Raw genomic sequence first — 14,705 nt, forward strand, 5'->3', positions numbered from 1 at the left:
AAAACCCAAAGAAAATACACACACCCTGAAACATGATATGCACCCTAAAACTTACTGCATCAAAAAAACATCCCCCCACTGCTCAAGACAAAATGTTCGAGACCTACACTTTGTCACATTAGATGGTGTAACACTTCATTGCCCAGTATGGAGCACGAACCAAATCATACATTCAATTATTTAAATTTTTTTTCAGTCAGTACAATTAAGACTAAATTAAATGGCTGGCTTTGCCCTTTGAAAACAAGTTAAACACGCAATGAGATCAAGAGGTAGGGCGACAGCCAGAGGAAATCATCACAGCTTCATTAATGTAGCTGCACAAACATAAAGCTGCATTTAGGTTGCATCATTTAACCTGTCTGCTTTGCTGCTTGCATTTTGCATGGTTTTGGCATTGAAAAGAGATGCATCACTTCTGATAACTATTTGCATTGATGATGACGTTGTTTGTTGGACTAAACAGACATGCACTTTAGATAAAAAATTGGGTTGGAAAACATTTTGGATAAAAATGAGTGCTATTTTTCAGAAAGAGGTATTTTCGTAAATCTTTTACTTAAGTCTTAAGACAGGCAGAACTCTGCTATCTGTTCATCTGTGACTGTACACCCAACAAGTTATTGCCTCCCTCTAACAACTCTGTGTCGTGGGGAATTTAAGCACTACAAGTTCTAGTTTTAACTCATTCACTGTGTCCTTTTGGGGCCTGGTTCCTTTCACTGGAAGAACCTCCCACCCAGAAGTGAGGGCTGAGGATGCACAGCAGCTTGCCAAATCAGACCTGTAGTCTCTGTGCTGCAATGCAACACTGCAATAGCCAGAGCAGCCATACATACACAGCTGTACCCTGACATAATTGACTTGACATTGCTGAGTGTCCTAAGGCACGACAAAAACACTAGACAGACCTACAAACAAGGTCAATTATAAGCAAAGGCCTGCAACGTGCCTATTGTTCACCACCACAGAGGGTCGGTGGGCAGAACACTGGTCTCTTTATCTGGAAGCTGTCCTGCATTTCTGGGAGTTTCCCACAGACAGGAAATGTATATTTATTTTACCAAGTGCTGCATAAAAATCCCCACACTAATATACAAAGTACCTATTCGTTTTGGATTTTCTACATGCAATATTGAACCACAGGATTATGCAAATAGAATCAGGGCTTCAGACTGTTAGCTTATCTAGTTTGGGTGGCATTAACATGCACTGCTCCACTCCGTATTTTACAGCAGTAAGAAGATAAACCCAACGACAATCTTGATATCAAGAACACTGTTCAAAGCTTATCTCTTCCCACTTTGATAACAATGTGGACTCCTCAGTTGCAAAAGCACATATCCTACAGCTGATTAAGCACTGGCAGCAACCTGAGGCTACTGCTGTCACAAAGCGTGCTTCCTTTCCCTGTATTTCTTCCACTCGCTTATTGGGTCTTCTCACAGTTTCAGTTCACAAGCTGCCTTGAGCTGGAGATTTGTTCTTACAGCACTCATCTTTGGGCAGACTTTCTCAGTCCAGGAAAAACAAAAAAAAACCCAAATCAGCCCCCCCTCCCCCCCACCAAACCAAAACCACCAAAACAAATGAGATCAACAACAAAAACCAAAACCCCCAAACCAAAACATGAGACTCCACAGATTTTAAACAATCTTATTTTTTCAAGCCTTTAGCTCACCTGCACAGCACATCCCAAAACCAACAACAGCAATTTCTTAATTTCATCCATACTTTTACCTAGAGGCAACAAAGGATAAAAAGAGAATCAGCACATATGTACAATAAGTTAAGCACTTGCAAGTGAATCTCTCAAAAATATCCACTTGAAAAGAGAACTAAGACCTTTGAACACAGGCCTGAACAATATATGCACAATATAATGTTACCATATTTCCCACATAGCAATACAGTTGTTAGAATTGGGACTTTAACTTAATCCACAGAACTTCTTCCACAATGTGCTATCACCACCTACATTTCCTGAGGCTCCTCTGATCAATGCAGGGGAGGGAAAAAAAAATCAATCCCCTAAATAGTTCAACCCATATGCTCAATACTTGTGCCTTGCTTTGTGACTGTCAAAGGTGCAAAGGTGCCCCCCAAACCACCACCTCCCCTGAAAAACACCTCAACAAAACACAAACCCAAATGAAACCCACCATAGGCAGAAGCAAAGGAGGGTTACTCGCAAAGAACGAGCTTGTCCTACATTCCCTGCCTGTAAAACAGTTGCTACTGAGGTTTCCCAAAGCTGAACACCATTCTGTAGGCAAATTGAGAGATGTTTTAGCAAATAAATTCTGCCTCTGTTCTGCATCAAAGGCTGTTCCCACTTTGAAGCACAAACCCCATGTGCTGAGAGGGATAAAACCCCAGTGATGTAGGAGGGAGAATATGCAGCTAACCATATGTTCGGGGAGCTGCAGGGGGGACAAGACACACGCAGGTTGTTACTGCAGGAAGCCCTGCTGTGACCAACAGCCCTGCCCGCCACCTCCTAAGGTGAGGAGGGAGACAGCCTCACAAGGGGAACCAGCACAGCTTTGAGCCAACTCCAGGTCTTGTTTGAACAAAATTAGTGCAGTGATTTTTGGGTGGTAAAGAAAATACATATATCAAAGGTAGACGCAGGGAGGTGGAAGGCAAGGAGCTTCAAAGTGGAAATTAAAAAATCATTATGGAATTAGATTCAGGAAAAGCCTGTCCTCGGTCACACTGAGGGAAGAGAAGGAAACAGACCATTTATAGCTTTCTCTCATCCCTATACCTCCACATACTTCCTGACACAGAGGGTATGTGGCTGTGGGATAAACACTTTCATTTCATACCCTGCTTCGTCTGGGTGTTCAGTTGCTCCTGTAACGAGACAGACAATTTCCGAGCGCAACCTTGTTCCTCTGCCAGCACCATGCCCTTGTAAGGCTGCGCTGGCAGAAAGTTAGGAGGCATGTGCAGGGCCCAAGGCTGGGGAACTGGAGTTAAACTGATTCATCAATTAAGCTGCAGCATCCCCACGGATGCACAGAGACACAGTGACCTAAATTACCAGGGGCGTTACTTCCATTCTCAGAACCTTGCCAGCCGATGCGGCCATGTGCAGGCAGCTTAGGAAGTAATTTGTTTTCCAATTTCCTGCTTTTAGGGCCAACAAATGCCTTAAACCAGTCTTTAAATATACCTTGCTTGTTAAACATTTTTTTCCCAAAACTTTCAGCGTGCTGATCTCTCAAATGTTACAAGAATGCCCGATGTAAATTATCAGTATACTATATGAATCAACACTGAAATTCTCGATACCCAAGTCCCACATTATTATTCATTAAGATTTGGAAACAGGAATTATTCTTTTCTGCAGAGACAGATACATTTAAAATATCCTTGTTCCCACTTCTACCCTGTATTGTTCATTTCCCTGCAGAATATTTAAAAACTGTTTTTGAAGGACATACAATCTTCCTTACTCTTCTCCCCCACCTGGCAGCACACAGGGCTTGCTCTTTTCTGAAAACTTACAGCTTAATATAAAAAAAAAAATTCAGTCTGAGAGTGATTGTTTTGTACAATTCTGAATAAGACAGTCTTAAATGTAGACAACATCACAAAAAAAGCCCTCAGCAATAACAAAAATAGAACCATTACTTCATGAACGGTTCCTCCGCGGGCACTACTAGCCCAAGGAGACACTCAGTCTGGTCAGAAGACATTTTTCATGAAACTGAGTTCTCAGATTCAGCACTGAGTTTCATTCTGCATCAGATCAGGTATTAAATGCAGAGCACGTGTGTGGGACACGAGAGCAAGTTGCTCGAGTCTGTGTCTCATTCTCCTAGACTCAGTCATGGCAGAACATCTTCTCCCTAGGAGACTGACAGTAGCCACCAGGCTGCACGCTCAGGATCACACAAGTGCTCTAACCCTTGGTGTGCTCTGGACACCTCCATCTGTTGACCATAAATAACAATCCATGTACCACAGCATCACAGCTATCTTCAGGGTGTGCCTAGTGGCATGAAATCACTCATTTAAGAAAACAACAGGATTACTTTCCAACAGTGAGAGCATCTACAACATCCTAAAAACACATGAGCTGCTTAACCCATTCAAACCACACTCCACTTCTCTGCACCACAGGTAGTAGGCTTTTGCTGTTCTCTCCATGAGGTTAAATGATGGGCATTAGTGATGGTCCATGATCCTGTGAGGTGAAACAACTTCAGCTATTACTGCAGAGTAACTCAGCAAGGGCAACCCTGTTCTCCCACCAGGGACTGACCTTCCCTGGAAATACCACTCTGAGAACTTGTTCCCACTCAGGCCCTCCCTTCAGGAAGGGAAGGCAAGGCAGACACAGCAAGGCTCTTCAGCAGGGAAGGCCAAGCCACAGTTCACAGAAAGGAGCAAGAAATTAAAAGACTTGAAGTAATTGTGAAATTGTTAGTTTGCTAGTTTTGAAGCTAACATTTGGCAGTCTGCTCTCTCAGAAAACTTCACAATCGGGATTTCTCCAAGATTTCTTTTCTTATAAATTATTTTATGCTTGCAGACATGCCATGCCCATGTAATGAAAATTAAGGCGGCACACCCACTAGAAACTTTTATGGCTGAAAGCTCTACCTAGCAGATTGCCAGCCAAGTGTTTCAGAAGATCACGTATGACTGTTTCAAAGAGTCACACTCCTCTCAATTCCTTGGGCTTTCATTCAGGAGTTGCTTCCCATGGGGTGGAGACAGTTTGTTGGCATTAAGGCACTCCAAGATCAGTCATACTCAAGCTAGGTTTGAGCAACATCCTAAAGCCTTGTAGAATAGTTATAGGAGATATTTAGAATAAATAAGGTATGAGTATCAAAAAAAAATCCATACTAATCTGAAGTGTTTTAGAAAGAGGTTTTGGCTGAGAATGAACCAGGAAGGGATTAATTACCCCTTGCCCCTTTCATCTCACCACAGGAGAGCTGAGATACCACACTCTTAAGTGGAGTGCCCAAGGTTAGTAAGTGAATGGGAAGCACATCTGGGATTGTTATGCTATCCTGCAAAGCTCTGCACTCAGGACAGTGCATTTATCCTGCGATGGATGTTGAACAAAAGCAAGTGATCTTTATCCTCAATTCAATCATGCCTCCTGATCAGTGAACAATTATACAGGGTTTTTTTTCAAAAGGCTTCATTTGTGCTAATTTAACACGGTCATGAAGTTCTTCTTGCACTGCATAAGCAGGAATGCACAGACTTCCCCATGCTGGCTCACTGGGATGACACAAGTCCTTCCTAGACAGTGAGGAGAAAGTCTGCTGGGTCCACCCAGGCTCATTAGCTGACCTTACCAAGGCAGTGTCCTCCTACAACTGGGTATGCAAATACTTATGTGTGGGGCAGCTCCTGACAGACAGGTACTCACAAGCAGAAGTGAATGGGAAGGACTCAAGCTTGCACATCAACAGAAAGGTGATAATTAAAAGAAAAAAAAAACCCAAAACACCAGAAAACAAGAAACCCACAAACCACTTCTACACCTTTTTGAAAATTCCAGGGCAGCTGGTCTCAGGCCACATGTTTGTGCCTGCAAGGGAGCCAGTCACCTGGGGGATTTGCAGAAAGACCATCTGCTCCCAATCAGGAGAGCAGGCCAGCAGGTTTTCTGGAAAATAAAGGGAGGGAAATCCCGAGCACCACCTGTGCATCCTGGGAGCCTCCCTGTGCCAGTCAGGAGACCCCTCTGCTCTCACTGGGGACAGAGGGTGGGGAAACAGATGGCAGGACTCAGGGAGAAGGCGGGCAGAGGGATTAGGAGACACAACAAAAAAAGCAGGATCAAAGTACAAAGAGAATACAAATGATGGGGGGGGGGGGGCATAGGAAAAATGTCAGAGAAAACAAATGAGAGCATCCAAGCACATGAAATCTTGAGCTTGTGATGCTGCTTTCTGCACACTTCTACTGTGATGTCTCTCCAGCAGAGAAGAGGGAGCATCAGCACATGTAGTGCTACACACACAGTGGCTGGTGGCTGTGCACAGCACATGGCAAGGGGTGAAACACCCAAGTGCCATTTTTCCCAGCGGTAGCAATATTCCAAGTGAGAAAAGCTTGAGTGCTAAGTTTACACTATTGAGGCAGTGTTCTGTTATTAACTTTACATGTCATGAACCTCTGTGCCTCTGGAGGATTGTGAAACAAAATGAGGAAGGAAGCCAGACATGAAAAAAATACCCCATAAGTAGACATTTTTATGATTTTAATGAAAAACAGTTTCTGTAGACACTTATTAGCAGAGACTTTGGGCTCTCTCAAATTTTACATATAACTTGTAAAAGGTATCTAAATAGCAAAATTTTTTCAAGAGACAGAAATGAGCCTACTTCAAGCAAATAAAAGCCCATGTCCATTCTTTGTCTGAAAAAAGTTAAAATTCCTTCTCCCCTGCCCCCCAATAAACTACAACTGTCTCAAAGAAGTAACTGCCATCAGTTTTCAGTTATGCTCCCTAGCCATGTCAAACTAGGCATTTTTAAAAACTAAGACATTGACTGCCTCTGCACAGAGGTTCAGGACCATTACTGTATGCTGATATTCCTTGTGTGGGCATGTGAACAAGTGGCTGTTCCTAAGGCATGCTACAACCAGAGGTAATTACTGCAGTGGTGTGTATAAACATGCTGATAATTCTCATACTGAGCACAGAGGGATTTGTAGCACAGTAGTGAACTGAAAAAGCTGTTCAGGAAGAAGAAAGATGCTGAAAACAAAGGAAATTTAATGTCAGTAACTGTCTACTGTACAGCACAGTGAAAACAATAAATCCTGTAACATCAGCTGCATTGTTCTGCAAGTCAGATTCCTGGGAAAATTTTCTAAGTCTTTAGAGTTTCCTTCCAGCTCCCTCTGTTCCAGAAAACAGTCACAGCCTTCATCTTCTTACAAATATTTTCACAACTTTTATGCCCATGGCCAAATGGATCTAAGTCAGCAAAATTGCCATGGCCTGGAACAACACGATTTAGAGGACAAGAAAGCAAGCAAAGCTCCTAAACTCAGCAGATATGTAACATGCTATGCAAAAGCCCAACCGCTACCACCTTTTTGGAGGTGGCAGCTCTTTTTCCAACAGTCTCACGTTCAAAGCAGACCTGCAGAAACCTTCAGTCATCCCAACTGTTGAGAGCCAAATGGGAACTCAATAGTAAAACTAGCACTCTCAGTCTGGAGTTCAGATTATAAATTAATACATGTAACACTACATCTGGCTGTGTTCTAGGGGGCAGAAGTACAATTTGCAGATAGCACAGGTGAAGAGACAGCACTGAAAACCACGCACAGTAAAACTCCACACGGGCTTGTTACAAGGAGTAAGTCACTGGAATTCACATTGAATGATCTAACAGCTCTCTGGTCTTTGACTTAATGGAGTCAATACAGTCATTAGGAACCTTCCCAGCTCAAAGGGTACAACAAAGCAACACAGTATTTCTTCCAGGTATGGGATTGCAGGATCAATTTTTCTTTCCCTGGTAAAGAGGGGCCTTTCATCATTCAGGTGACCTACCTACAGGATGGGGAAGGCAAAACTGGCATTTCATCACTGCCTCTCAGATCTGCCCCAGCCCTGCAGATCACCTGCACCTCAGCCTCCAAATCCCAGCACTCCCCATACTGTGTCTGCAGATTTCCCCTCCAGAACCTCCCACTCAATCTGTCCTAGACTGAATCACTGACAGAGAAAGAGGTTTCTCCTCTGTAATTCTTGCCACTTTTAAATATTTCCCTCAAATAACCACCTCCATCATCTCTTCTTTCCATACTGCTGTCAACCCCAGCTTCCTTGCTTCTCTGTCAGCGTTCCCTGGGGCTTCTCTATATTGGTGCCAGAAGTACAGCTTCCCACACTGATGGCTGCTTTGTCCTCACATTTCTATTCACACTGCATCCCTCCTGGAGCGCTCTCACTGACAGAGACTCTCTCATGCTTTTCCCCAAGTGCCCTCGTGTTGTTCTTGTTCTCACTCCTTTCTGCAAGGCAGTAACAAAGACATCAATATGACAGTCACCCAGTCATTGCTCACTTACATTGCTCACCACACCTTATTCCTTCATTTATCTTTTTCTATTGGTCTTACTAACTTCTCCAGAGTATTCTCCTCCCTGAGTTTCCCAGGTTCCTCTTCCTTTCTCAGCCAGGTTCCTCTTCCTTCAGTAAGTTCTAGTTCTCTACTTCTCCAACCATTTCCTCAGTACATCTCACCAGTGATCATCTACCTAAGGGTAAGATGAAGATGAGCTTCTCCTGAAATCCCATCCCTTGCTGTCCTCCTTGAATATGTTCTTGAGAGCAAGTGTATCTCAAACCTTTCTTTGTTGACTGCCTTCCTCCAACATGTCTAAGCTGAGACTGGTTCTCAAAACCATTATGTAATAGGGCTTAACAAGAGCTTCATTTATTTTATACAGGCATACCCTATCAATTTTAGGCGTCCAGAAGCTGTATTTTTGCATTCTTTATCCTCTCCCCATGTTCTCAATAACACCAATGATATGTCAACAATAAATAAAATTTTAAAGATGACAATTTAAAAACAAAAACAAGACTCCCAGAAAACAACCAACCAAGAAAAAAACCCCATCAAAAACCCAAGCCCAACTACAAAACCAAACCATCACATTTTAAAGACCTCGAAGTGAAGCAAAATTTCTGGTTGTAATGAAAGGAGATGAAAGATGGGAACACATGATGACCAGTATCTTCCCGACAAGAGACACATCAGATACTTTTCTCACAAAGATCTATGGTGCTGACAGAAAACAGCAGGTCAGTGATGGGAAATCATAGCTAAATAGGGGGCAGCTTTCAAGTGTGCAGCTTCTCCAGGAACCAACACTGTGGTTACTGCATTATGACTTTCCTGCCAGCTGTCGCTCAGGACCGGCCATGACAAGAAACCAGCCAGCTTTTTCTATTGAAACCCAGCCAGCAGATACTGTGTTGTTGGCCCAGACATCTCTATTCACTAGCACTCATGACATTAGCAGCCCAGGCTCTGCTCATATGACTGAATAAAACAACAGCTCTTGTATTTATATTTTCTTCTATGCCCATAACAGTATCCTGTACAGGAGAATTAAGACTGGCAATGAAAACTAATCTGCTTGCTGAAGAAGTGGATACCTTACCCTCAGCTTGATTTTACTGCAGAGGTGGCAAGACTGAGTTTCAGTGATGCAACTTCTATAGGTTAAGATTCTTTTCTGATATAAGCCCCTTATTTTGTACATTGCACACACTACTGCTCAAAGCAGCAAACCAAAATCTTCTGCAAAGGTTTCTGCTGCTTGTTTGCTCTGGGGATACTGACTATCACACCATTCCCCATCGCTGCTGACAGGGCTGATCCAATTTTCCTTCTTTGGTAAAAACAAACACACCACATCCTTGGCACTGGCACGGGGCAAAGGCAGAAATAGAACGGGCATGCAAAATGAAAAGAAACAAAACCCCACAGCAACAAAACCTTCCATTTCAGAAATGTGCTAACAAGTAGACTTCATTTTCAGGCTAAAAAAGCTTACATTTTGTACCACCAAAGACACTGTGGTCTGGACATGAGTCCATTGGCTTCCAGCTGGCTTTTGATGTGATACCTGATGTGATAGATGTCCTTGCCAGACAACATGGCCACAGATGATGTTCTTTTCCATTCTCTTCCTCACTTTTTCTAGTTTGTCATATATGTATGTATACACACATATGTATTTTTCTTCCTATTCGCACATTTTTCTTCCCACACCTCATTTACAACAGTTCCTCCACACCTCAGGGCAGTTCTGCAAGACTTCTGGTCTGTACACATTGCCACAACTGAACTGATTATACAGGCACACAGGACAGAAGACTTGGGAGACAAATGATTCTCCCATGGCAGACTGCACCCTGGGTCACTTGCAGCAAAGAGACAGGACTTTCAAGCAAACAGCTGCTGCTCTGGCTTTGGCAAGAACTAGCTCTCTATCATGTGCATTATGCATATGATGTGTAAACACCTCTGTTCCTGCACATCCAAACATTAAACTAAGACTCAGAGGTACTAAAATATTTGTAGTTTGGTTACAAATACCTACAGTTTGATTAGAGGCATATTTACCATTTAAGAGAAAAAAAAATATACAGGTTTTATTTAGCATTTCAGAGGAGGAAGACGAAGAACCCAACAAAATACTCACCAGAAAGAGGATCTTTGCCAATCATTAAAACATTTGGTAAATTCATTACAATCAGCTGCTGGAGGACCTCCTAAACAAAAGAGGACAACAGGCAAAGTTCAGTGTGAAGGAATCCCAATCAATCACACCACAAAGAATACAGAGCTCCATCGAGTACAAAGCTTTTAACATGTTGGCAGGTCAAAGGTCACAAGAAGCAACCCCACATGAGAGAAATCACTATCTGAAGATGGCATCAGGTTGCACAGCTAATATGCACTAATCTCCTCTTAACAATGGCTAATATCGAACTTAAAGGGTCCCATGGCACTAATCAGGATAAATGCATGGCCATGCCAGGCACATCCATCAGTCATGCCTTTACCCCAGGCATGACCTGTATTCATTTGATGTTTGACATCAGCTGCTGTCATGTTCCAGGGCGTACAAATGCAGCGGGTTTGAAGGTACCCAAGCTGCTCCATAAAGTTTGAGTAATTCAAGTAATTGGTCAAATTATTTGGTGGGACTGAGATTTTAATGATGGGTTGGGGAAGTGGGTGTGGGGAGAAGCTATTGAACAGACCCCTTGCACTGCTCAGAGAAACTGGATTAAAGAGTTCTGGATTTATTTGCATTCTTTTTAGTAGGGAGTAAAGCAAGTTTGAGTATGTCATGAATCTCATTTAGCAGTCATTTTATTTTGGAGGAGACAAGGGAAGGGAGGCACACTGCTTGGTCAGGTTCAGTGTTTAACTATCAGCTGCCTGAAGCTACTCTGAAATGACAGAATGGGCTTCAGGGGGAGGAAAAGTTACACGCCCTGGGGCACGTGAAACGCTCAAAGATGGGCAAATAAAAACACCGTAAAGAGGACTCTGCAGGGCAGTACGTTCAGCGATGCACCTCGGCGGCACAGAGAGCACAGGAGCACAGCTGGTGGCTTCAGCCCGCAGGTACCGGCGCTCACTGGCCGGGATGCAGCACATTTTGCAGGCCAGTATTCATTTCATATGAAAAGCCTGGGAGGGAAACTGGTTGTGTGATTAAAGCACCGTGCTGGTACTCAGGAAACAAAAGGTTCGCACATACAACTCTACAAAATGTTTGGCAAGTGCCTTCCCCCCCACCCCCCCCTCCCCGCTTGTCTCCAGCTCCCAGCCCACCTCTCCCGGGCACCGGGAGGGCAGCGGCGCCGAGAGGCGCAGGGCGCGCAGAGCCAGGGCAGCGAGCAGCGCAGCTCAGCACAGAGATTTCCTCTAACAATCACCCATTCACCCAAACACTTCCCCTCCCAGTTACCCCATTGTTATTTCTCCGCTTTCCATGTCACCACAGGAGGAAAATTAAGCCTGATCGAAAGAGGAAATATTTCAGCGAGCCTGCAGCTTTTGATAAGTAACCAGAGTGGACGTTTTAAAAAGGAGTTTTGGACAGAACACATCTCCTTTTCCTCTAGGGATACCCAAAACACACTCCTCAGTAGCTTCTCTTTTAGAAAAAGAAGAAATGCCTGTGTCTGGGCAGATGGGGGTTTTGGTGCTGTTGAGAAAGAAGGCTCTACAGACCTTAATGTAATGTGAGTTTTGGCTAATGCAGACCAAGTGTTCCCCCGAGTAATTAACCAAATACATTTGCTAGATTGTGCTTTTGAGACACATTAAACAAAACTCTGCTTGCATCTGTTACCAGAACAGGTGCAAAACCTATTGGATTTAACAACACATGGCTGTGCTGCAGGATCTGCTATGAGAATACAGCATGGCACGGGGGCTTCAAACAAACAAAAACACCAGAATTTGCATTAACCGAAGTACTGAGCTTTAACCAGGAATTTCCATGGCAAAAAAAAGAGAAAGAACTGTGCTTCCAGTCACTCAGCATGTGGAGCAGCACTGAGGCAGGAATGCATAAGGAATTTGCGTTGTCTTTGTGTAATCATCAGATCACTAGCTATTTAGCTGGCAGACAGAAAAGACATTACAGCTAACCTTTACGCTGTTAACATTCCCATGAGCTGCTTCTCTAAAATTATTTGAGTATACCATCCAACATAACCACAACTGAACACCCTCGTAGCTGTCTGAACTAAGTGTTTTCTGGCAAGGATCTGACAGTCACTGACTGTAAGCAGAAACGGCCCCGAGCCTGTGCAGAGTGATTGCTTAATTCAGACTGAAAGATTCAAATTGTTGCAAGAGGTGACACTCCGACCTGTTTGTTTTTAAAATAAATTAAACAGATAACTATCTTCATTGTTCTAACTGCCTTCACCTTGTGAAAATACCTAGCCTTTGTGCACTGCCAGTCAGCAGATCTCAACACTTTATAAAGGAAGGTCAATGCCATTGCCCTCCTGTTTCAAGATAACCAAAGTGAGTCACAGAAACAAGAAGTTACTTCAGTTAAATAAACTATCCTCTGTTAACAGAGATGTACCAACCAATGAACCATTGAAATAAACTCTTAAGTTCTTACACTGATGAGTTTAGCTCTAATTTTGTCCAGGCTAAAGACACAAAAAAAAAATTAGTAATGCTCATCTGACACCCAGCAAGTGACTCAAGCAGCTGGGATACTGTGACTGTGTCTCAGGTCTATTACTTAAAATCCAACATCTTGAAATACAAAGTCCCCCCCTCTACCAGCAAATCAGGAATGCTTCAACTTCTACCCACTTACTACTACTTTGTTGTTTTACACATATGAAGCTGCAAACACAGGTTGAGAAGTAAAATGCTGTATATCTATCTGTCCTCTCTACTCCCCTCACACTTTACCATCCCAACCTAAGACCCCACAGAATCAAACTTGGGCTTCAAGGATGGGTGAGAGCTGTACTGTCAGAGCCCGTGAACCAGCACTGAGGATCGAAGAGCTCCATGAACCCCTGTGTCTCACAGGGTACAGCTATACTGGACACAGAGTTACCCTGGTCACACTGCTGAAGCTCAGCCAGAAAAAGAAATGGTAGACAAAAACCACATTTCCCCACAAGGACAGTAAATTATTGCATCAGAGAAAAGGATGCTGTTACTCTTGAAATCAAACACAGCTTTGAAACACTGCTGCAGAGGCAGAGATGGCATGTATGTGTCCTTCTGCCTGAGAGGAGCAGCATGGCTAGGGGCAGCACACCCAAGCAGGAGCTGCTGCAGAGCAAAGCATGGTTTTCAAACACTTCAAAAAGCCCACAAGACTCCACAGTACTCCGAAGGGCAACTGTGCAAGCAAAAGACTAATTCTTTCTGTGAGAAACGTTGTAATCATTTTTACAGCACAACTAAAGCTCGGTTCTAACAGCCGAGGGTACAGCAACAACATATGGTAACAACTTCCCCAGTTGTTGGAACAATTTGGGTTTGAGCTGCCAGCTTTACACCTAAACCATTAACAAATTTAAAGGCCTTAGTGTAGTGTCTGCAGGTGCCTGAAATGCTCCTCTGACCAAGATCAGGATATTTTAAGCTTGAGGAGATTTCTCCAAAATCTGAGCTCTTTTGACAGCAGTAATGGTTGCAAGAATGGATGCTGCTAGTTAACACGTCAACACTACTATGGCAAAGCATCAACATCAGCAGTCAAGCTTTGTATACTACTTGAGCCAGACCCCCAAATGCAGTAGATAAAGCCCACAAAGGTTTCAGGGTACAGTTATGTAACCCTGTGTCAAGAAGGGGTTTCTAAGGGAAGGTCAGTCTGCATGTTCAGTCTTTTCTCGCTCCCTCTGCTGCACTTGCCTGCAGAGCATGAAGCAGGGTGAGACAACCAGCAGATCTGAGCAACAAGGGTGCTGCTTAAACCAGAGGTAAACGTTGCTGAAAGCAGCCAGGCACCCCAGGACTGGTAACCCAAGTATTCCAGAGCATTGCTGTCTAGAGAGCACGAGGTTAAACAAAACTAAGTAAATGCTGTGCTCTCATTAGCAGCCTTCTGGCATCTAAGCCCTTGCTGGGCCTTGGCTGCCATTTGCAAGCTCTTTACAATCACTTGGCTAAGAAAGGAAGGAGCTTAAAAAAAAATTAAAGCCAAAATTCCCCAGCATTGATTCTAGCAGTCAGAGAGCTTTAAGGAAAAATCAAGACACACAAGATTCAGGACACAATTCTAAGCACCAAGTTAAGTGCTTGGGTTTATTAACAGCACCAACAAACATAAGTCATTCCCTCCACCTAAAAGTTTCCAATTGATTTCTGGAGTGCTGAGGGACGTTTTGCCCATGCTTTTTATCCTTCCAAGATCACAGACAGGGCATGTTTTCTCTCTGCCTCAGATCATCAGAAGAGATGTGTCGGCAGCTCTCACTTTCAAGTCACCACGGTCACATATTAACGTTTTATTTACCTGTAAAAGGGCAAGTGGGCCCCTTGTAATTTTGTAGGAACAAAGTCTCCTGGGTTTGTACCATACTTCAACACACATTTTCTTCTTAAAAATACATGTGCAGCAGCATGGAATAAAATGGTCTGAAGGTGTTATTCTTGGCTGCATTTTTAGGTGCCAGTGTA

At 43.4% G+C, this 14,705-nt stretch overlaps 1 protein-coding gene across 1 annotated transcript in view; it reads right to left on the bottom strand.

Annotated features, from left to right (window-relative positions):
• Positions 1 to 14,705, bottom strand: part of CCDC88C (coiled-coil domain containing 88C) — a gene marked incomplete at both ends in the record, with an annotated part of 92,812 nt that overhangs the window by 43,246 nt on the left and 34,861 nt on the right. The window contains 2 exons of the mRNA XM_084270463.1: positions 1,682 to 1,740; positions 10,219 to 10,288. Coding sequence (XP_084126589.1) covers positions 1,682 to 1,740; positions 10,219 to 10,288 — 129 coding nt within the window. The remainder of the gene's footprint in view (positions 1 to 1,681; positions 1,741 to 10,218; positions 10,289 to 14,705) is intronic.

The sequence above is a fragment of the Gallinula chloropus genome (assembly GCF_964237585.1).
Source record: "Gallinula chloropus genome assembly, chromosome: 14".
NCBI classification, from domain to species: Eukaryota; Metazoa; Chordata; class Aves; order Gruiformes; family Rallidae; genus Gallinula; species Gallinula chloropus.